General features: G+C 45.2%; 1 protein-coding gene across 1 annotated transcript; it reads left to right on the top strand.

The window, feature by feature from the left end:
* The first annotated feature begins 321 nt into the window (after positions 1–321).
* LOC144695725 (zinc-binding protein A33-like) lies at positions 322–21,339 on the top strand. The gene is made up of 6 exons (XM_078566682.1): positions 322–780; positions 871–966; positions 2,572–2,805; positions 3,888–3,910; positions 4,939–5,057; positions 20,430–21,339. Exons 1-6 carry the CDS (start codon positions 370–372, stop codon positions 20,978–20,980), a joined length of 1,434 nt encoding a protein of 477 aa, XP_078422808.1. The 5' UTR covers positions 322–369; the 3' UTR covers positions 20,981–21,339.
* Positions 21,340–22,522: the final 1,183 nt, after the last annotated feature.

The raw sequence follows: 22,522 nt of genomic DNA, 5'->3' as shown, positions 1-22,522 counted from the left end.
CACCAGAGGGTTTGTAATCGGCAGCGAGTTCAGACTGGAGAAAAGTGCAATAGAATCTCGATCTCGCCGATCTCCCCCTCCCTCTCCCTCCCTCTCTCTCTCTCTCCACTGTCAACATTCCCTGGGGCCCAACCCGCCCTCGACAGGTTTCAATTATTCCCCCCCGTGCTTCAAATCTGCTTTTCCCCCTTTAGACTGGGCGTGTTATTTTTACTGTCCTGTGTGGAAGTCGCGAGGACAAAGATCACGATGGAATAATGATTCCCTGAGGATCGCAGTGAACTTTATAAGGAAAAAGCTGAACTGAGGGTGTGCGGCAGCAACATCGAAACTGAAAGTGGTTTGAATCAGGAAGTGCTGAGTGTGAACATGGCTTCCAGAGAACAGGTCCAGAGTTTGACCGAGGAGGCAATTTGTTCCATTTGTCTTGATTTCTTCACTGATCCGGTAACACTGGAGTGTGGACACAACTTCTGCCGCTCCTGTATCACTCAGTGTTGGGAAAAGAAGGAGAAAAACTCCTGCCCGGAATGTAGAGAGGAGTTTCCGGAAAGAAACCTCAGGGTAAATCGGGCCTTAGCGAATCTGGCCGAGAAAACTCGAAAATTAAAGCTGGATCCGAAGGAGAAGGAAAGTAAACTTCACTGTGAGGAACATCAGGAAGAACTGAAGCTGTTTTGTGAAACTGACAAGAAATTGATCTGTTTCACTTGTGTAGTTTCGCGGGAACACAGAGAGCACCGCTTCCTGCCGATTAAAGAAGCTGTTGAAATCTACAAGGTAAAAGGGGAAATATTTTCTAAGCTGATAGTTTTATCACATTTTCATGGTCTAACACTTCAATTCTGTGACTTTCTCTCCCAATCCCAGGATCAGCTGAAATCTTCCTTAGATTCTCTCACACAGAAGAAATCTGCGGTTCTAGAAACGGAACAGAAACAGAAGCGTAAGATTTCCGAAGTCAGGGTAAGGTCTCCCTGTCAAAAACAAAAACAGAATTACCTGGAAAACTCAGCCGGTCTGGCAGCATCGGCGGAGAAGAAAAGAGTTGACGTGTCCAGTCCTCATGACCCTTCAGCAGAACTGAGTAAAGTTAGGAGAGGGGTGAAATATAAGCTGGTTTAAGGTTGGTGGGGGGGGGGGGGGTAGAGAAGTTGGGGGGTGGGGGTGGTTGGAGGGACAAGCAAGCAGTGATAGGAGCAGATAATCAAAAGATGTCACAGACAAAAGAAACAAAGAGGAGATGAAGGTGGTGATATTATCTAAGAAAATGTGCTAATTAAGAATGGATGGCAGGACTTTCAAGGTACAGCTCTAGTGGGAGTGGGGTGGAAAGACTGATAGGGTATTACAGTTATAGATTTAAAAATAATGGAAATAGGTGGGAAAAGAAAAATCTAAATAAATTATTGGAAAAAATCAAAAGGGAGAGGGAAGAAACGGAAAGGGGGTGGGGATTGGGGAGGGAGTTTAAGATCTAAAGTTGTTGAATTCAATATTCCGCCCGGAAGGCTGTAAAGTGGCTAGTCAGAAGTGCCTACTCCTCAACCCCCACCTATGGCACCTCTCCGTGCCCACGCCGAAGATGCAACACCTGCCCCTTCACTTCCTCTCTCCTCACCGTCCAAGGGCCCAAACACTCCTTTCAAGTGAAGCAGCATTTCAATTGCATTTTCCCTAACTTAGTCTACTGCATTCATTGCTCCCAATGCAGTCTCCTCTACATTGGAGAGACCAAACGCAAACTGGGCGACCGCTTTGCAGAACACCTGCGGTCAGTCTGCAAGAAAGACCCAAACCTCCCTGTCGCTTGCCATTTTAACACTCCACCCTGCTCTCTTGCCGACATGTCCTTGGCTTGCTGCATTGTTCCAGTGAAGCCCAACGCAAACTGGAGGAACAGCACCTCATCTTCCGACTAGGCACTTTACAGCCTTCCGGACTGAATATTGAATTCAACAACTTTAGATCTTGAACTCCCTCCTCCATCCCCACCCCCTTTCCGTTTCTTCCCCCTCCCTTTTGTTTTTTCCAATAATTTATATAGATTTTTCTTTTCCCACCTCTTGCCATTATTTTAAAATCTATACCTGTAATACCCTGTCAGTCTTTCCACCCCACCCCCACTAGAGCTGTACCTTGAGTGTCCTGCCATCCATTCTTAATTAGCACATTTTCTTAGATAATATCACCACCTTCAACACCTCTTTGTTCCTTTTCTCTGTCACATCTTTGGATTATCTGCTCCTATCACTGCTTGCTTGTCCCTACAACCACAACCCCCCCAACTTCTCCCCCACCTTAAACCAGCTTATATTTCACCCCTCTCCTAACTTTAATCAGTTCTGCTGAATGGTCACGAGGACTCGAAACGTCAACTCTTTTCTTCTCCGTCGATGCTGCCAGACGTGCTGAGTATTTCCAGGTAATTCTGCTTTTGTTTTGGATTTCCAGCATCCGCAGTAGTTTTTGTTGTTTTTAAGGTTTCCCTGTTCTGGTTTTCTGGGATCTCGATCAGTTTTGCTCCCTTTTTCGCGGGACATTAATTATGTTTCACATTTCATTTGGTAGGAACAGTCGAGCAGTCTGCAGACCCACATCACATCCGAGTTCACTAAAATTCATCAGATTCTCACTGAGAAAGAGCAGCGACTACTCAGAGATCTCAGGGGAGAAGAGGAGAGGATTCGAGAAAGAATGGAGAAAAACCTTCGAGAGATTGAGGAGAATTTAAATTCTATTGAGGAGAAGCTCTCAAAGTTGCAGAAACAGATGGAGCAAAAGGACGAGTTGATATTTTTAAAGGTGAGGGAATATATTGCGGGTCAGTTCAATGAAACTTCACACAGTGACAAAATGACTGATAGCTATTGAATAAATATAGAATTTACTGAATAAATAAAAACTGAGTTAAACAAATTTCTGTCTGTTTCGTGGCAGTTCTGCGGTCTCCCCGAAATAAACGGCTTCCACATTGTCTGCAGATTCTCAGGAATACCAGTAACCTCCAGAGAATGAGTTTTCTTGATCTTCACACTTGCTTTGTGATTATTTCCGTGTTGCCAAGTTTAATTTTCTCCTGGACCGCCCATTGTAATCCAGTTCCAGTTCATGTTGTGAGTGTGTGGGTGTGTATGGTACGGTGTATGAGAGTCACTGTGTCTGTGAGCGGGACTGATGTTGAGTTCCAGTTTATTTGACTCTCCACAACCTTCCTTCCAAAATGCATCACTTTACACTTCCGTCTTAAATCTAATATGCTCTGAGTCTGCTCATTTCACCAGCCGCCCTGTTTATGTCCTCCTGAAATGTGTGCAGTTCTGGTTAGCTCATTACAGAAAGGGTGTAATTGAATTAGAGAGGGTACAGAGGAGATTTACAAGGATGTTACCAGGGCTAGAAAATTGCAGCTATGAGGAAAGATTGGAAAGGCTGGGGCTGTTTCTCCCTGGGACAGAGGAGGCTGAGGGGAGATTTGAGATATACAGAATTGTGAGGGGCCTGATAGAGTGGGTGGGGAAGGGCCTATTTACTTACCAGGGAGGCCAGTGACGAGGGGGCACAGATTTAAAGTGCATAGAAAGATGAGAGGGAAGATGAGGGAAAATTTTTACACCCAGACGGTTGTGGGATCTGGAACTCACTGCCTGTAAGAGTAGTGGAGGCAGAAACCCTCAACTCATTTAGAAGCTATCTGTATATTGACATCAAGTGCTGTAACCTGCAGGGCTGTGGATCAAATGATGCAAGGTGCGATTAGGCTGGCTGGCTTGTTTTTCATCTGGCGCAGACACGATGGGCCAAGTGGCCTCTTTCTGTGCCGTAAACTTTCTATGATTCTAAATCTGTTACTGTGCTCCTCACTGTTCGTTATTTATTTCTTTCAGGAGGAAGCTTGTTGGAAGAGAAGGTAGGACATGTTTTCTGCTGAAACTCTGCACAATTTGGTAAAATAACTCAGAAAGGTTTTGTTATGAATTTCTTTTTTCTGCTTATGGTTTAAGCACTAGTCTTTTGTTATGATGACATGCTTTATTGCAGATATTAAATTAGATTTCATATAACTGGTCTACATGATTGTATTAAATTACAAGATGCCATGCAGTCCTGAAGTGCTCACTTGCAGGCTGCAGACTGCTGTTAGTGCGGCTGTGGCCTTCCAACTGACCCTGAGAGAGCCACACTGTCCATGTTTCCATGGTGTCGACCATCCACGTCCATGCAAGTCTCCTGACCAAACCGAGACAGTCACATGTTAAAGTGGGAACGGGTTTTGTTTTTATTCCAATATAGAACCTTGATCTGTATCCTTAACACCAACAAGACAAACCCAGCAGAGGTGGTGGCACTGTGGTTTAAAGTTTGAAGGGAATTGCCCTGGGAGTACTTAACATCGACTCGGGACCCGATGAAGTTTCATGGCATTGGGTGAAATATGGGCAAGGAAACATCCTGCTGATGACCACGTTCCCACCCATTTGCCAACCGCCCCACCCACTCCTCAGCTGATGAATCAGTACTCCTCTGTGTTGAATGCCACTTGGAGGAAGCACTGAGAGTGGCAAGGGTGCAGAATATAGACTGGATGGGGCACTTCAATGACCATCACCAAGAGTGAATCATTAATGCAACTCCCTCCCTAACAGCCCTGTGGGTGTTCCTACACCACATGGACTGCAGCAGTTCAAGAAGGCAGCTCACCACCAACGTTTTAAGGGCAATGGGCGTTTTTCAGGACATGACTGTTTCCATCCTCTGCCCTTGCATTTCAAAGTTATCTTTTGCTCAGTTGCAGAGAGAAATTTCACTTTCTATCACATTTGTTCTAATATGAAAATTGCTGAAGGATATGAATGTTGGGGTATCTTCACCATTTCAGTCATGTCTAAAATGCTCAAATGGGATGAATTTATACCATCAATTCTTTAATATTTACAGGATTAGTGATAACAATAAGCAACTCTCAGTGGCAGATGCTGCGGCCCTGTCTATCGGAAAGTTCAAAGAACCTTTACAGTACACAGCTTGGAGGGAAATGATCAATTCCATTAACCCTGGTAAAACTTTTATATTAATTTTCCTAACTATAATTCCAGTTGTGAAGGAACTAAATGGGTTCCAAAGTTCCAGGGGTGTGGGGGGAACAGAAAATCCAACGTTCCTCCAGTGAGGGGTTGTGGTCGTATGATCATCATAAAATCATAAGAAATAGGAGCAGCAGGAAGCCATTTGGCCCATTAAACCTGTTCCACCATTCGATAAGATCATGGCTCATCTAACTGTGGCTTTAACTGCCCTTTTTTGCAGTTCCCTATAGCCCTTAACTCCACTGTCGATCAAAAATCTGTCTCATTCAGCCCTGAGTATATTACAACAGCCTCGTCTCCATTCCTATCTGTGGAACAGCATTCCAAAGGCTGACATCCCTAAAAGAGATGAAATTCCTTCTCATCTCTGTCTTAAAAGGGAGACAGACCCCTGATCTATAAACTACGTCCACTGTTTCTAGATGCTCCCACAAGAGGAATATTCCTCCCACTATCGACCCTATCAAGCTCCTCAGAATCACATATGTTTCAATAAGATCACCTCTAATTTTTCTAAACTTCAAGAGTATAGGCCTAAACTGTTCAACCTTTCTTCATCAGACAACTCCTTCATCCCAGGAATCAGCCTAGCGAACATTCCCTGACCTGCTTCGAAGACATAAATATGACTCCCTCATGTAAGGAAATGAAAACTGTGAAGTGAAAGTCACTATAGTCCCAGAGGACCATCGGCTACGCTCTCCTTAGTGAGAGACGACTGGTGATGAGTTTAACCTGAGGGTCACCACACCTCACGTGTGGGTTGAGGATGAGAAGGCAGGACCTTCATGGATGACCACAGCCAGTACAGGAATTATACTGTTGTATCACTCTGCATCACAAACCAGCTGTCCAGCCAGCTGAGCTAACCGACACCCAAACTGTACTGTTACTCTCAGCAATGACCTGTACAGCTATAGCAAGAGTTCCCCACTATTATACTCCATCTCCCTTTCAATTAAGGCCAACATTCCATCTGCTTCCTAATTACTTTCTGTACCTGCATGGGGAGGTAGAAGGAAAGTGGAACTGATGCCACAATCAGATCAACCACAATCTTATTGAATGGTGGAGCAGGCTCGCGGGCCCAAATGGCCTACTCCTGCTCCTAATACTTTTGTTCTTGTGCTCACCTTTGTAATTAATATATGCAGTTCCCTATACTCCTGTATTCTGCAATTTCTCTCCATTTAAATAATATTCTATTTTTTAATTCTTACTGACAAAGTGGTCTACCTCACATTTTCCCCACATTATACTCCAGCTGCCAATTTTTCCTGCTTAAATCATCTATCCATATCCCTTTGCAGACAATTTTAATCCCTCCTCACAACTAGCATTCTTACCTATTGCATCATCAGCAAATTTGGCTCCAATATAGTCAGTCCTTTTAATATGTCCTGTCTATAAACTGTAATTAGTTGAGGCCCAAGCACTGATCCTAGGGTCACTCCACCAGTTACAGTTTGCCAAACTGAAAATGACCCATTTATCCTGAATCTCTATTCCTGCTCGTTAGCCAATCCTCTATCAATGCCATTGTATCACCCCTAACAATTATCTTCTGCAGTAAACTTTTATTGACACTTTATCTAATGCCATTTGGAAATCAAAATACTGGTTCCCCATTATCCATCCTGCTTGTTACTCAAAGAGCGCTAATAAGTTTGTCAAACATGATTTCCCTTTCACAAAACTATATTGACTCTGCCTGATAATGTCATGATTTCTAAATGTCCTGCTACTACCTTTAAAGAATGGTTTCCTGCATGTTCCCAATGACAGATATTAGACTAACTAGCCTATAGTTCAGTGATTTCTGTCTCCCTCCTTTCTTGAACAGTGGTGTTAAACTCATGGCCTGCCAGACCATCGTGACCTTCCGAGAGCCTAGAGAATTTTGGCAGATAGCAAACAGTGAATCCATTATCTCTGCAGTCACTTCCTCACAGACCCAACTATGCAAGTCATCAGGTCCAAGTTTCTTGTCAGCCTTTAGTCCCATTATTTTCTTCCCACTTATTCTCTGGTGATCTTGATCGTTTCAAATTCCTCTCTCCCTTTTGCCTTTGTTTTTCTACTATTCTTGGTATGCATCTTGTGCCTTCTACTATGAAGAATACTTGTTTAATGTCTTTGCCATTTCCTGGTTTCCCATTATTGATTCTCACCCTCTAAGAGGCCCACACTCACTATCACTCCTTTTTATGTGTGTGTAGAAGCTTTTACTGACTGTTTTTAGGTTTTTTGCAAGTTGCCTCTCATACTCCAATTTCTCCCTCATTTTTTTAATTCAATCTTTGCTGGTTTCTAAGATTTTCCAAATTTTATGGCCTACCACTAATCATTGCAACATTGTACATCTTTTATCTTAATTTGATGGCACCATTAACTTCCTAAGTCAGCCACAGATGGTACCCTCTGTTCATTGAGCCTTTCTTTCTCAATGGAATGTATTTTTGTTGAGAGTTATGAAATATCCCCTTAAATGTCTGCCACTACTTCTCTACCAATTTGACTTTAATCTATTTTCCCTGCCCATTTTAGGCAACACTGTCTTCTAACCCTTGTAATTGCCTGCATTTAAGTTTAAGGCATGAGTTTCAGACATAAAATGGCTATCCTCAAACTGAATGTGAAATTCTATCTTATTGTGATCTCTCTTAACTAGAGGATCTTTTACCATGAGTTCATTTATTAATCGTGTCTCGGTAGATATTACCAGGTGTAAAATAGCCTGTTCCCTGGTTGGTTCAGGAGCATATTGTTCAAAGAATCTGTCCCAAATACAATCTACGAACTCATCCTCAGTCACCTTTTCCAATTTGATTCAGCCAAACTGTATGAAGATTACAACCGCCTACAGTTATTGCAGTATCCTTCTTACAAGCTCCCATTATTTTTTGATTTACACTCTGTCCAACAGCTTAGCTACTTTCAGGAGGCATATAAACCACTTCCATTAATGATTTCTTTCCCTTGGTGTTTCTTATCTCCACCCAAATTGTTACAACCTTTTGATCCTCGGAAACAAAATAATTTCTCACAACTGTACTGATCACGTTCCTGATTAACAGAGCTACCTGATCTCTTTTTCCTTTCCTCCTGTCCTTCCAAAATATCACATACCCTTGAATATTCAGGTCCCAGATGTGGACACTCTGCACCATTTCTCTGTTAAGGCCATCATATAATAATTGATTTCTATTTGTGCTATCAATTCATCCATCTTGATACGAATTCTGTGTGCATTCTGATAAGGAGCTGTTATTTTTGTCTTTGGACAGTTTTTCCCTACCCTCACCTTATTGGCTAGTATACTCTTATGTTTGTAAGCTCTATCGCTTCCTGTTACACTCTGGTTATCATCATCTGCAATGCTATCCTACACTATTGCCTTGTCCTTTTACTTCAATGTTCAAAATCTCGCTGCACATGAACACTTCATCCCCGTCCCCCACTCTTTAGCTTAAAGTGCTCTCCACAGCACTTGTTATACAATTTGCCAGGACACTGGTTCCAGCGTGGTTCAAGTGAAGGCCATTCTAATAGTATCGCTCCCTTTTTCCCCAGCATTGCTGCCAGTGCCCCATGAATTGAAACACATTTTTCCAACACCAATCTTTGAGCCACACATTCAATTCTCTGATCGTATTCACTCCATGCCAATGAGCTGATGCCTCAGGCAGAGATTATTACCTTTGAATTTAGTGCCTAGCTGCACATACTCTCTCAGTAGAACCTCTTTCTTAGTCCTACCAATATGGATATCCACGGGGACTATAAGAACTGGATGCTTTTCCTCCCACTCCAAGTTCCTCGCCAGCCCTGAGAGGATTACTTTGACTCCGGCACAGGACATGCAACACAGCCTTTGGAATGCATGCACTTGCCTGAAGTGAAGAGTTTCTATCCCCCTAACTAACCTGTCCCCTACTACAATTACATTCCTTTATGCATTTGGATAGCTTCCTGCACCACTGTGCTATAATCAGTTTTCCCATCCTCCTTGCATTCATGCTGTCGTCCACATAAGGTGCAAGGGCTATGAATCTGTTGGGCAATTGCAAAGGCTGGACTTTCTTACCTGACTTTCTTCCCTTTCCCTGACCACTAAACAAATCGGAATACCTAAGGGTGTCACTGCCTCCTGGAACAAAATGTGCTGGTAACTTTTCTCCTCTCCAATGCATTGCACTGTCCAAATCACGGATTCCAGCGGATCAGCTCGGAGCTGAGGTTCCTCAAGCTGCAGACACTTACTGCAGATGTGGTTGCCGCGAATCAGACGGGTAGCATCCGGTCCCCACCTGCTGCAACTGCAACACATCACCTGCCCATCTTTATTTCATTTTTATCGAACTAATTCGATTTCAAGTGGCTCTGGTGGAACACAAACAGATGATTATAAGCACTTCCCTTCCCTTCCTTGACCTCTCTGTCTCAGTTTCTGGTGATAGACTGTCCACCAATATCCATTACAAGCCTACCGACTCCCACAGCTACCTCGACAACAGCTCCTCACACCCCGCCTCCTGTAAGGACTACATCCCATTCTCTCAGTTCCTTCGCCTCCGTCGCATCTGTTCTGATGATGCTACCTTCAAAAACAGTTCCTCTGACATGTCCTCCTTATTCCTTAATCGAGGTTTTCCACCCACGGTCGTTGACAGGGCCCTCAACCGTGTCCGGCCCATCTCCCGCGCATCTGCCCTCACGCCTTCTCCTCCCTCCCAGAAACATGATAGGGTCCCCCTTGTCCTCACTTATCACCCCACCAGCCTCCACATTCAAAGGATCATCCTCCGCCATTTCTGCCAACTCCAGCATGATGCTACCACCAAACACATCTTCCCTTCACCCCACCCCGGCGGCATTCCGTAGGGATCGTTCCCTCTGGGACACCCTGGTCCACTCCTCCATCAACCCCTACTCCTCAACCCCCACTTATGGCATCTCCCCATGCCCACGCAGAAGATGCAACACCTGCCCCTTCACTTCCTCTCTCCTCAACGTCCAAGGGCCCAAACACTCCTTTCAAGTGAAGCAGCATTTCACTTGCATTTCCCCTAACTTAGTCTACTGTATTCGTTGCTCCCAATGCGGTCTCCTCTACATTGGAGAGACCAAACGCAAACTGGGCGACCGCTTTGCAGAACACCTGCGGTCTGTCCGCAAGAAAGACCCAAACCTCCCTGTCGCTTGCCATTTTAACACTCCGCCCTGCTCTCTTGCCCACATGTCTGTCCTTGGCTTGCTGCATTGTTCCAGTGAAGCCCAACGCAAACTGGAGGAACAGCACCTCATCTTCCGACTAGGCACTTTACAGACTTCCGGACTGAATATTGAATTCAACAACTTTAGATCTTGAACTCCCTCCTCCATCCCCACCCCCTTTCCGTTTCTTCCCCCTCCCTTTTGTTTTTTCCAATAATTTATGTAGATTTTTCTTTTCCCACCTATTTCCATTATTTTAAAATCTATACCTGTAATGCCCTGTCAGTCTTTCCACCCCACCCCTACTAGAGCTGTACCTTGAGTGTCCTGCCATCCATTCTTAATTAGCACATTCTCTTAGATAATATCTCCACCTTTAACACGTCTTTGTTCCTTTATCTGTGACATCTTTTGATTATCTGCTCCTATCACTGCTTGCTTGTCCCTACTACCAACCCCCCCTCCAACTTCTCTCCCCCCACCCCACCCCCCCACCTTAAACCAGCTTATATTTCACCCCTCTCCTAACTTTACTCAGTTCTGCTGAAGGGTCATGAGGACTCGAAACTTCAACTCTTTACTTCTCTGCCGATGCTGCCAGACCTGCTGAGATTTTCCAGGTAATTCTGTTTTTGTTTTAGATTTCCAGCATCCGCAGTAGTTTTTTGTTTTTATCTCTGTGATTATAAGGATTTTATTGCTGTGCGAGTGCCACTTGATGGCATTGTCAACATCACATTCTACCACTTGCCTGAAGATTGAGAGTAGGCTGTTGGATCAGTGATTGTCCGCATTGCATTTGTCCTGCTTTATGTGGACAGGATATACTTGGGCAATTTCCCACATTGTCGGGCAGATGCCTGTACTGGAACTCTACTGGAACAACTTGGCTATGGGTGTCACTAATTTTGGAGTTAAAATTTTCAGTACTACAGCTGGGATGTTGTTAGTGCCCATTGCCTTTGCTGTATCCAGTAAGTTCACCCATTACTTGTGATCATGTGGAGTCAGTTGCATCGGCTGAAGACTGGCATCTGTGACATCGGTGAAGTTGGAAGGAGACCAAGATGGATCATCTGGGTCATTGTTTCTCCTGCAGCTGTTGCCCAGATGTGAGATGTGGTGGTTGCCACGAATACTCAGTCAGAGTGAAATCTGCTATGTGAGTGGCACGGTTGCAGTTTCAAGGCTAAGAGACTGATGCTCTACGCTGTCTTCTTAACAGTAGAAAACCAGAGGCTGCACATTATTCTTGACTGCAAGAGGGGTTTGGGTGTAATATTAAAGGAATGTTTGTGAATTTGCCTAATCCCTTTGTCAGACCGCACATGGAGATTTTGGTGGCCTGATCATCTACTTTATCTCCATTATCAAGGGTGGCAGTAGGCCTCACATAATAGGTTTGCAAGCATAGAATGATAGAAACGTTACGGCGCAGTAAGAGGCCATTCAGCCCATTGTGCCTGCGCCAGCCAAAGAAAAAATAAACTAGCCGCTTATTTTAATCCCAATTTCCAGCTCCTGATACGTAGCTGTGCAGGATACAACACTTCAGGTGCAGATCCAGGTACCTTTCAAATGAGTTGAGCATTTCAGCCTAAATCACCAACCAGGCCAAGGCTTCCAGATGCCCATCACCCTCTGGGTGAAAAATATTTTCCTCATTTCCCCTCTAACCCTTCTACCAATCACCTTAAATCTGTGCCCTGTGGTAATTGACCCCTCAGCTTGGGAAACAAGTCTTTCCTACCCTATTTCGGCCCCTCATAATTTTGTACACTTGAATTCGGTAACCTCTCAGCCTCCTCTGCTGTAAGTAAAACAACTCTAGCTTATCCAATCTTTCCTCATAGCTGCAATTTTGAAGCCCTGGTGGCATTCTTGTAAATCTCTTCTGTCCTCTCTCCAGAGCAATTATGTCCTTCCTGTAACGTGGTGACCAGAATTGTACTCAAAATTCCAGCTGTAGACTAACCAGCATTATATACAGTTCCATCACAACGTCCTTGCCTTGGACTTCAATACCTTGTCCAATAAAGGAAAGCATTCCATATGCTTTCTTGACCACTGTACCCACCTGTACTGCTACCTTCCAGGACATGCAGCATGCACGCCAACGTCTCTCACTTCCTCAACCCATCCCCAAATGCATTCCTCACACTTATCCGGATTGAATTCAATTTGCCCACTCAACAAAACAATTGATATCATTCTGGAGAAAAGAGCTACCCTCTTCACTTCCAACCACACTGAAAATGTTTGTGTCATCGGCAAATTTCCCAATCATACCTCCCACATTGACGTCTAAACCATTAATATATGCACCAAGCAGCAAGGGCTCCAACACTGAGCCCTGTCAAACACCTCTGGAAACCATTTTCCATTTGCAAAAATATCTATCGACCATGACCTTTTGTTCCCTGTGGCTGAGCTAATCTTGAATGCAACTCGCCACCTCCCCTGTGACCCAGGGAACTCACTTTCCTGACTAGTCTGCCATGTGGGACCTTGTCAAATGCCTCACTAAAATCCATGTAGACAACATCCACTCAACTACCCTCATCAATCCTCCTTGTTGGTTCCTCAAAAAATTAGATTAAGTTAGTAAGACGTGATCTTCCCCTCCAAAACCATGCTGGCTATCCCCGATCAATCAATGCCTTTCTAAGTGACACTTTATCCTGCCTCTCAGAAGTGATTCCAATAATTTGCCCACAACTGAACTCAGGCTGACCAGCTTATCATTTTCTGGCCAATCCCTCACAACTTTTTTAAATAATGGTACAACGTTCGCAGACATCCAATCATCTGGTACCTCACCTGTCTCTAGTGAGGATTGGAAAATGATCCTCAGGGTATCTGTTATTTCCTCCCTGGCTTCTTTTAACAACCTGGGATACAGTCCATGTGGTCCTGGTTATATATCCACCTTCAAGGATGTCAGTTCTTCCATTACTTCCTCACTCACTATACTTATTTTATCTAATATTTCACACTCCTCCTCTTGAACTAGAATGTCTGCATCATCCCTCTCTTTAGTGAAGACTGAGACAAAGTACGCATTGAGACCCTGCACACATCCTCAGCATCAACGCACAGGTTACCATGTACATCTCTGATAGGCCCTACCCTTCCTTTAGTTATTCTTTTGCTCTTAATGCACTGGCAAAATACCTTAGGCTTTTATGTGATTTTACCTGCCAATATTTTTGCAAATCCTTGCTTTGCTTTCCTAATTTACATATTTACTTCACCCCTGTACTTTCTATACTCCTCTAGACTTGCTACAATATTAGGCTTTTTGTGACTGCCATGAGCCTTCTATTTTTGCTTTATTTGACCTTTCTGCTTCTGGGTAACCAGGGGGCTCTTGATTTGTCAGTATCACCATTTTTTTTATGTGGACATGTCTACACTGTGCCCGTAGAATACTGTTTTCGAATAACTCCCAGTGATTTGACAACATTTTCCCCTCTAATAACTCTATCCAGTCCACTTTTGCCAGTTAACCTCTCAACTTTGTAAAATTTCCCTTCCCCCAATTTAGAACTTATCTTCCTGCTTTCTATTTGTCCTTTTCCCTAATGGTGTTAAATCTAACTATCTTATGGTCAGTATCTCCAAAATGGTCACCACTGCTATTTCATCCACTTGCCCGGGTTCATTTCCTAAGACTAAATCTAGAATTGCGCCCCCTCTCATTGGGCTTGTTACATGCTGGCTAAGAAAGTTCTCTTGAATGCAGTTCAAGAATTTTGTGCCCTTGTGCCCTTCACATTGGTCGCATCCAAATTCATATTAGGGTAGCTAAAGCCTCCAAATATTGCTGTCCTATTGTTTTTGCACTCAGAAATTTGCCTACATATTTGCCCCATTCCACCATTTGGGGGCCTGAGTACACTCCTAGTAGTGTGCCTGCCCCTTTTGTATTTCTGAGCTCCACCCATATGGCCTCATTTGATGCTTCATTTTGGATGTCATCCCTCCTTTCAGCTGTCATTGATTCTTCAACCGATAATGCTACACCCCCACCTTTTTTATTCCCCTCTCTACCCTGCCTGAAAACTCTATATCCAAGAATGGTAATCTGCAATTTTTGCCCCTCCGTAAGCCAAGTTTCTGTTATGGCGATGATATCATGCTGCCATGTGTCTAACCAAAGTGCATTGGATATCATTGAAGGACCATTGCTTGTTTAGAACATGAGGAGAGGCAGTGTAGATTGGACCTGTGCTGAGGACTGTGAGGAGATCCATGTGAACGATCAGCAGCTCTAACTTTCCTGTGCAGGGTCCATGCAGGAAAGAAGTTTACCTTGGCTTTGGGTGCCACAATGACAGATCACGGTATTCCACTAAAGCTAAGGCCCATCTGAGGCTGAAACTTGTAGGGGCCTCTGTGACTGGAGGGTCAGGGGCCTTGCACCTCAGCAAAGCATAGTACAGGTGAGGCACTCAGTGAATGGACGACAAAGTAACCTCTAAACTGATTGGCGTGATAAAGATGTCAAGGGATATACGATTATGATGTGTATGTGGTGATCAGGGGGGCGCAGGAACAAGATAATCTCTCATCAATATGCATGGATCAGCAATTTATATGGGTCAAACGTTCTCATGTTAGTCCTCCCCAGCTGGTTCAGCTTGAAAGAGCTCTCTGCAAGGTCGGCTCCCCTTTGAGAGCAGGTGTCAGTGTTAGCAAGAGCCGACCTCAGGGAAGTCAAGATGGCGGCCATTGGCCCAACCATAGGTTTATCAGAGGCGGTGCTCTTATCTACAAATGGGTGAAAGGCAATGCTGGAGGCAGCTTCGTAGATCCCAGGATCTATCTGCCAGCTTCTCCACAATGAGCTGCGGCCACAAGGGCTTGGAGGGAATCCAATGCTGGTGGGGTTGAAGGTCACCCCCGCCTTGAACTTCTTTAATAATGGACCCTTCTAGGGCTTCACTTGGGACCAATGCGTCATCTTTTAGTCAGTGACACACAAGTGTATTCAGAATGCCCAATCAGGATAGTGCATCTCTGGAAAGTTTAGATTTGACATTCCTTCCAATCTGTCGTGTTCAGGACTTTGTCAGTGCATTGCTGAAATCACAATTCTACTTACAGGTGCCTGAGGTTGCAGGAGATGGTGCAGATCCTAATAAGTGCATTTGGCGCCAGGGTTCTGAATTTTATTATAGTTGGGCAAATGCAAGGCTCAAACCAACAGCAGGGAAGATGTCACCACTGTAATTTAATTCTGCTCTCAAAAATAAAGGTACATTTGAGAAACTTAAGGCCAGTAAACAAGAAGGTCCTGGGGCCTTCCAGAATCCAAAGGATAGAAAACCAAAAAGTTCAACAAATGTCCCGGCAGCTTACTCTGCCTGGAATCTGGTAACTATCAGATTGGTATGGGCCTGTCTACCACATCATATTCCAGCTATAGCCTCTGCATGTGGTTTGGCCACATCCTGGCCCTCCCATCCCCTTCATTGTCCTTCTTATTGGAGCAGACATCTTGCTTCCCCATGTCTCGCTCAGGCAACACATCCCCCTTTTGTATCACGAGGCTGTGCAGGGTGCAGCAGACAATGATGTTCTGAGACATTCTCAGTATGGGAAAGCACTGCCTGAGCCATCCAAACATCTGAACCTCATCTTTAGGAGCTCAATCACCTGCTCAGTCAGGGACCTGGTGGGGGTGTAGCCATCATTGTATCTCCTCAGCAGTACTCTGCGGGTGGTAAACTGGCATCATCAGCCATTTTTGCTGGGGGATTCCTTGTCCCTCAGAATCGTTCCCGTCAATCGCCGAGATAGTTCCTTTAATACACTCTACTTCCCTCAAGACCCTACAGAGAGACCATTGCCTTGGTAACATGGAAAGACTAAACACATGAGCCCTTGTCAGGCATGACCATTCAGTTGGGGGGATGGAGTTTTAGAGTCATGAGTTGGCCACCACCTGTGCCCCTTGGAGGCATCCACCACTCTCTCTCCATTCATCCCTGTCTCTGACTGCAGGTGACGGTGAATGGCACAGAATGAGAGGAAGCTCCAGACCTTGCTGGGATCTCGATGTGATGAGACCCATGTGTCGGGCATAAACTTGCTGCTGTGTGGGCTTCACCATAGAGAGGAGAACACGACTGAGCATGGATGACATCCAGTTACCTCATAATTATTAGGGTGTCCCTTTAGTTGGCCATTTGTGCTGACCTTGAGCACCACCCCCCGAAAAGACCTTCCTCCCACTTCGAGGCATCTTACTTACTGACTAACTGCGTGGTCAACGTCAAATTTGAAAAATGGTGTGCGTCACCTTCCAAACTTCATCTGCCAAATTCTACCCTCCCCCCTGCCGCCCACCAACTTCCCCCATCACCTTGACACACCCAAAATCAACTTTCCTCTCCCCTCTGTCACCCTTGAACCTCCCCTCGTTCCCCTGCACCTTATTCTTATCCACCCCCACGTGCCCTCCTGTCCCTGAGATCTGATGAGTACAGGCCCAACCTACTCAACCCCTCAAAACCTTTCTTAACCCACCAAGAAATAATATACACATAACAACACTAGTTTTTCAGTAATATCCGCTTGTTGGAGCCCGTTCCTATGTGGTCAGTCGGCTGAATGACTTCTGCACGACTTCCTGTGACTGACCATGTCACGCTTTCTTGGCTGCAACAACACTGTCCTTGTGTCTGTGGCTTTATATCCCTTTCTGATCCTGGTCCCTTGATATATAAGTTAATACCTCGATTCATGTCATCTAATTGGGTTTCATGCCTTATCAATCCCTCTGTGGCTGTGCAAGCCCATTTGAATGTGGTCATTTCCTGCTCTCAGCAGGGGATATCTCCAGGTGTATGCCAGCTATGGATGTAATATTTGTATCTTGATAAGGCATGAAGAAAGCTATTCACACATATCCAGAGACGCCATTGTCTATGAAAGTTGCTGTAGACAGAGTGTCTGTTGGTGAGCCACCACCTCAATGACATGTCCTGAAATGTCTGTGTGTGCCCCTGTTTAATTAAAACTGTCTTTATTTTTAAACAGTTCAATAAAAGTTTCAGAAAGAGTAAACCTTGTTTGGATGGTAATGCAATATGTGAAAATCAGACAGTAAATCAGTAACGCAGTTTACATCGTGCTCAATATCAATCTCCATTTGAGTTAATGGAAACATATATTGAGTGGAATGTGTTCCGAACTTCAGTGTTGTCCGTGTCACACATCCTTCCATGACAACCTCCCCCTGTGTCTCCATGTCACCTTGGAACATCAGTTGGTGACTCTTGATCGCCTTCTGGATTAGGAAATCAGGATAGCAAACTTCTCCCTCGTGTACATGTGCACAGGTATAGAGAGGAGCAGTTTCAGGTGCAGTGTTTGTACCAATGAGCACTTCAAACAGGCCTCTGGAGGAGTAATTTCTGCATTTCTGGACACCATGCTTTAGGAAGGATGTCAAGTCATTGGAGAGGGTAGAGGGGAGATTTACCAGCACAATAGCATTGATGAGGAACTTCAGTTTACAGGGTAGTTGGTTAAGCTGGCAATGCTCTCCCTATAACAGAGAAGTTTAAAGGGAGATTTAATGCAGGAATTTGAATTATGAGGGTTTTATTGAACAGATCAGGAGAATCTGTTTACTCTGGTAAGTGTGTCGGTAACTAAAGGCTAAGATTTAAAATAATCACCACAAGAATTAGAGGGGAAATGAGCAAAAATGAAATCTCACAGACTATGTTCATGATCTGCAATTCATTGTCTGAAAATGTGGATTTCATAGGAACTTTCAAAAATGAATTGAACATGTTCTCAAATGGACTAATATGCAGGGATCCGGGCAAAAAGCTGGACTAGAAGATTAAATTGGACAGCCTGCACAAGTACGATGGGCTGAATGGCCTCCTGCGCGAGAAGATTCCGTTATCTAGTCCAACTCATAATTGGGCTGGGATGTTTTTAAGGGACTAGGGCAGTCCCGAAAACAGGCGTTAGGCGCCATCCATCTGCTAATGTTGGTGCTGTTTTGGACTCTATCCAAAAATTGGGATGTCCTGAGACTCAAGCCCTGAGCCTTGGGTTTCCTGGACATGGATGTGGGCGGCAGTGAAAAGCTGAGCACATTTATTTTCCTGTTTACAATATGGAGATGAGGGAGGAAGCAGTGTTTTTCTCAGCTCCTCAATGCTCCTGTCCACGCTGGATGACACAATGCCCACCCCCCTCCCACTGCTGCCTGGCCCCTTCACACTCTACGCTCACCCACCCACTGTCTCCCCAATATCACCCACCCAAATCTGCACTTGCTCCTCCCGCATCTCTGCTCTCTCCCCTCCTCCACCCTCTATACTCGCCACTTACTCCCTCTTCTCTCCCATTCCTCTCTTCTTCGATTTCTTGCTCCAATGCTCCATCTGCCTCCCCCAACCCTGCACATTTTCCTCACAACCCTCCTTCCTCACCTGCTTTCTCTCTCATCTCACTTTCCTGGTCCCCTGCTTCCCTCCACCTCCCTTCCCGTATCCTCTGTTCTCTCTCTCCACCCGTTCCTACACATACTCCACTCCCGGTCCATCCTCTCTCTCACTCACTTCCCTGCAGTCTGTCTTCCCTCCCCATTCCGCTCTTCCTCCCCTGCCTCGGTCCCATACTCTCCCTGTCCTCCCCGTCCCGCACACTGTCACTCGCAACCCCTGCACCTTTCCCTCCAGCTTTCTTTCTCCCCTCCCTTTCCCATGCTCTCTCTCCACTCCACCTCCTAACCTCTGGCCCCTCCCCCTTCCACCATCTCAGCCATCCCCTTCCAGCATTGTCACTGTCCCCTCCAGCTAACTCTGGTTCCACTCTCCACTCACTCACCGCACCCCCACCCCTCCCAATCTCTCACTTCTCCATCGCCCTTTCTCCCTCTCCTCCCCTCTCTATATTCACACATTCTCTATCTCTGTCTCTCTCCCGCTCCTGTGTTTGGGTTGCTGAGCCGTAACTAGTGGATTAACACAGAGATGAGTGCTGGGGCCTCAACTATTTACAATCTTTATCAATGACTTGGATGAAGGGACTGAATGTATGGTAGTTAAATTTGTTGTTGACACAAAGATAATTAGGAATTTAACTTGTTAAGAGCACATGAAGAGTCTACAAAAGGATTTAGATAGGTTAATTGATAGTTAACTTAGTGGGTGGATTATAATGTCCGGAAACATGAACTTGTCGACTTGGCAGGAAGAATATCAAGGCAATGTATTATTTTAATGATTAATGAGGATGATTAAACCTATATTGTTGGAGTTCTGACTGTGTATTTTCGGTGTGGAGCGATTGTAAGTTCACACCTATGGGAATAACCTTTGTGTTGACTGGAGATTGTAACATTTAAGGTTCAGAATGTCCCAAGGGTTGTTACATTCAGATGCTGTCTCAGGGCAGGGGGCTGAACCCTGCTGGGAGATCACATGTTAACAGGTGAATTCAAGGGTTAGTGAACAAACGTTTGTGTTCGGTTAATTAACATTATCACACTCTCCCTGCAACCTTGCGTTCTATAACCCTCCATCTTGTTCTCCCTCTCATACCATCACACTCTCCCTGCCCCCCTGCACTCTCTACCCCCTCCATCTCGTTTTCCCTCTCATAACATCACACTCGACCTGCCCCCCTGTAGTCTTTACCCTTCCACCTCGCTCTGTCACATCTACCCTCTCTCCCTGCCCCCCTGCACTCTCGACCCCTTCATCTCACTTTCACATCCCCACACACTTCCTTCCACCCCCTGATCTCTTTACTGAACCCTCTCTTCCTTACCCATTCTCCCAATCTCTGTCATGCTGGTCTCTCTCTCTCTCTGCTGCTTCCATGTTCTCAAACCCTCCTGCTCTCACTCTCTCCCACCTCTTCCTCTCCATCAGTCCACCCACACTCTCCCTCTCCACGTTCCTGCTCCCTCCTCTGCTGCCATTTTCTCTCCTCAACTTCACCTCCCCGCCTCCCTCCATCATTTTCCAGCTCCCTCTCTCTCCCTCTCCCCCACTTCCTCTCCCCCTCCGGGCTCCTTCCTCACACTCTCTCCCCCTCCCCAGCCCCTCTCTCTAAATCACTGACTGTGTTATTTTAACTTTCCCCCAGCTCCAGCCTCTCTGACTCTGGATCTGAACACAGCGAATCCCCGGCTCATCCTGTCTGAGGACCGGACCAGTGTGAGACTCGGAGACAAACGGCAGCCGCTCCCTGACACCCCGGAGAGGTTTGATCCCTGGGTCTGTGTCCTGGGATCAGAGGGATTCACATCAGGGAGACATTACTGGGAGGTGGGGGTGGGGGAGAAGACTCGGTGGGGGCTCGGAGTGGCCCGAGAGTCTGTGAACAGGAAAGGGGGAATCTCCCTGATCCCCGAGTCCGGATTGTGGGTTGTGAAGCTGGATCCCGGAAGAGGTTATTTTGCCGCCACCTCCCCCTCACTGACCCCCCTCACCCCGAGTGTGAATCCCCGGAAGATCGGGGTTTTCCTGGACTATGAGGGTGGACAGGTGTCATTTTACAATGCGGACAACATGTCCCATCTCCACACTTTCACCCACACTTTCACTGGGAGAATCTTTCCCATCTTCAGTCCGGGACCGAATGACGACGGGAAAAACTCGGCCCCGCTGAGAATCTGCGGGATTCAAGGTCACTAACAGATCCATCCCATAATTTCACACCGTCTCCCTGCCTCCTGCCAGCTGTAAACTGATGGGTGTGGGTCTCAGTCACAGGTGGAGAGAGAAGCCAGGTTAACATTCCGGGTATAAACCCTGTATGGGAACTGGGAACTGAAAGATCAGCGAGGACCTCTGTAGGGCTGGGGGAAAGAAGGAGGGGGAGAGAAGAAACAAATAGAAGCTCAATTGTAGAGAGGAACTTACTGGGTAGAATGAGCTGTGAACTGCAGGAACCCGGTGACCTTCCTGCCTGTAATGTTGCTCCACAGGCGGAAGGTGGTGGGACATCAGCTTGTTTGAGATGAATCAGTTCAGTGATTCTCAAACTGGGGTCCGGGGAGTCTTTCCCGGGGGGTCCAGGAAATAATTTCTCCAGAGGGTGGGAGAGAGAGAGAGAAAAGCACAAGAGGGGGAGGAAGTGAAGTGGGGGAAATAACAAGCTCCCCGCTTTGTATAAATTCCCAGGAGTTAGTGTTATTCCTGCATGAGCAGCTTTCAAGATTTCCACCCCCAAACCTCCCGAATTCTCTCCCTTCTTCACGGTGATGGACATTTCGGCTGTCATGGTTTTCAGCGGTGAGTCTGATATTTCCTTTCGGTAGGAGGGGAGGTGGAAGACCAGCTGCTGCTGTGATACTCGTCTGTCTTCAATTTGGGCTCAGACAGTGAGCAAGTGCCGTTATCATGCTGCCTGGCTTGCTGAGTATTTCCATTATTTTCTGTTTATATTAATCTCTAATTGGTTTGTTTCTTGTAATCGCGATAAAACTGTCATCTTGACTTTCTTCAAACTCTCACCATGTTTCAATAATACTGAGTAACTGGACTGGGTTGGTACACGCCTGTAAATATTTCCCAGACTGTCATATCCAAGTGGGTACTCTGTAATAAAATTGGAGGGGTGTTTCCGGTTTCGTTTACGTTAAAATGTGAACGTGCTTCGAGACTGTTTGAGCATGTAAATGATGTGACACTGTTGTGAATACTGATGTGATTGTCTGTATTGAACGTGATGTGTGAACTGATCGGGTATGTATGCCATTAACAGGCAGTGTTAACCATGTGAAAAGTAGTTCAGTTGCTGCATTAGAATGTTTGTCATGGGCTTTCTCTTGTACTGAAGCTCCTCCGAGTGCAACATGATCATTTGAATATCATTGCAATTTCTGTGATGGTCATTTTGAAATGTTCTTTTAGATATTTTAGGAATAAAGTATATTTTGCAAAAAAAATGTGGAGTCACAGTTATCATTTATCTCTGGTTTGTCTGCTCTGTCTCATCACTTTCCTGTCAGTGAAATAGTCCTTAAATCACTAGTATGTAGTTACCTATTTTATTAAAAATATGTAACTCTGTACATGTAACCTGTTCATATTATCATTTTTATATAGCATTATAATTTACATTGGGGTTCCATGATTACATTTGTAAATTGGTTCTTTAACGAAAAGAATCTGAAAACGAGTGGAATAGAAGCAGTTTTCTCAAAAAGGACACAGTTCATCATTAAATCTAAG

This window comes from Cetorhinus maximus, chromosome 21, assembly GCF_964194155.1.
Source record: "Cetorhinus maximus chromosome 21, sCetMax3.hap1.1, whole genome shotgun sequence".
NCBI classification, from domain to species: domain Eukaryota; kingdom Metazoa; phylum Chordata; class Chondrichthyes; order Lamniformes; family Cetorhinidae; genus Cetorhinus; species Cetorhinus maximus.
This window is presented reverse-complemented; position numbering and strand designations above follow the sequence as displayed.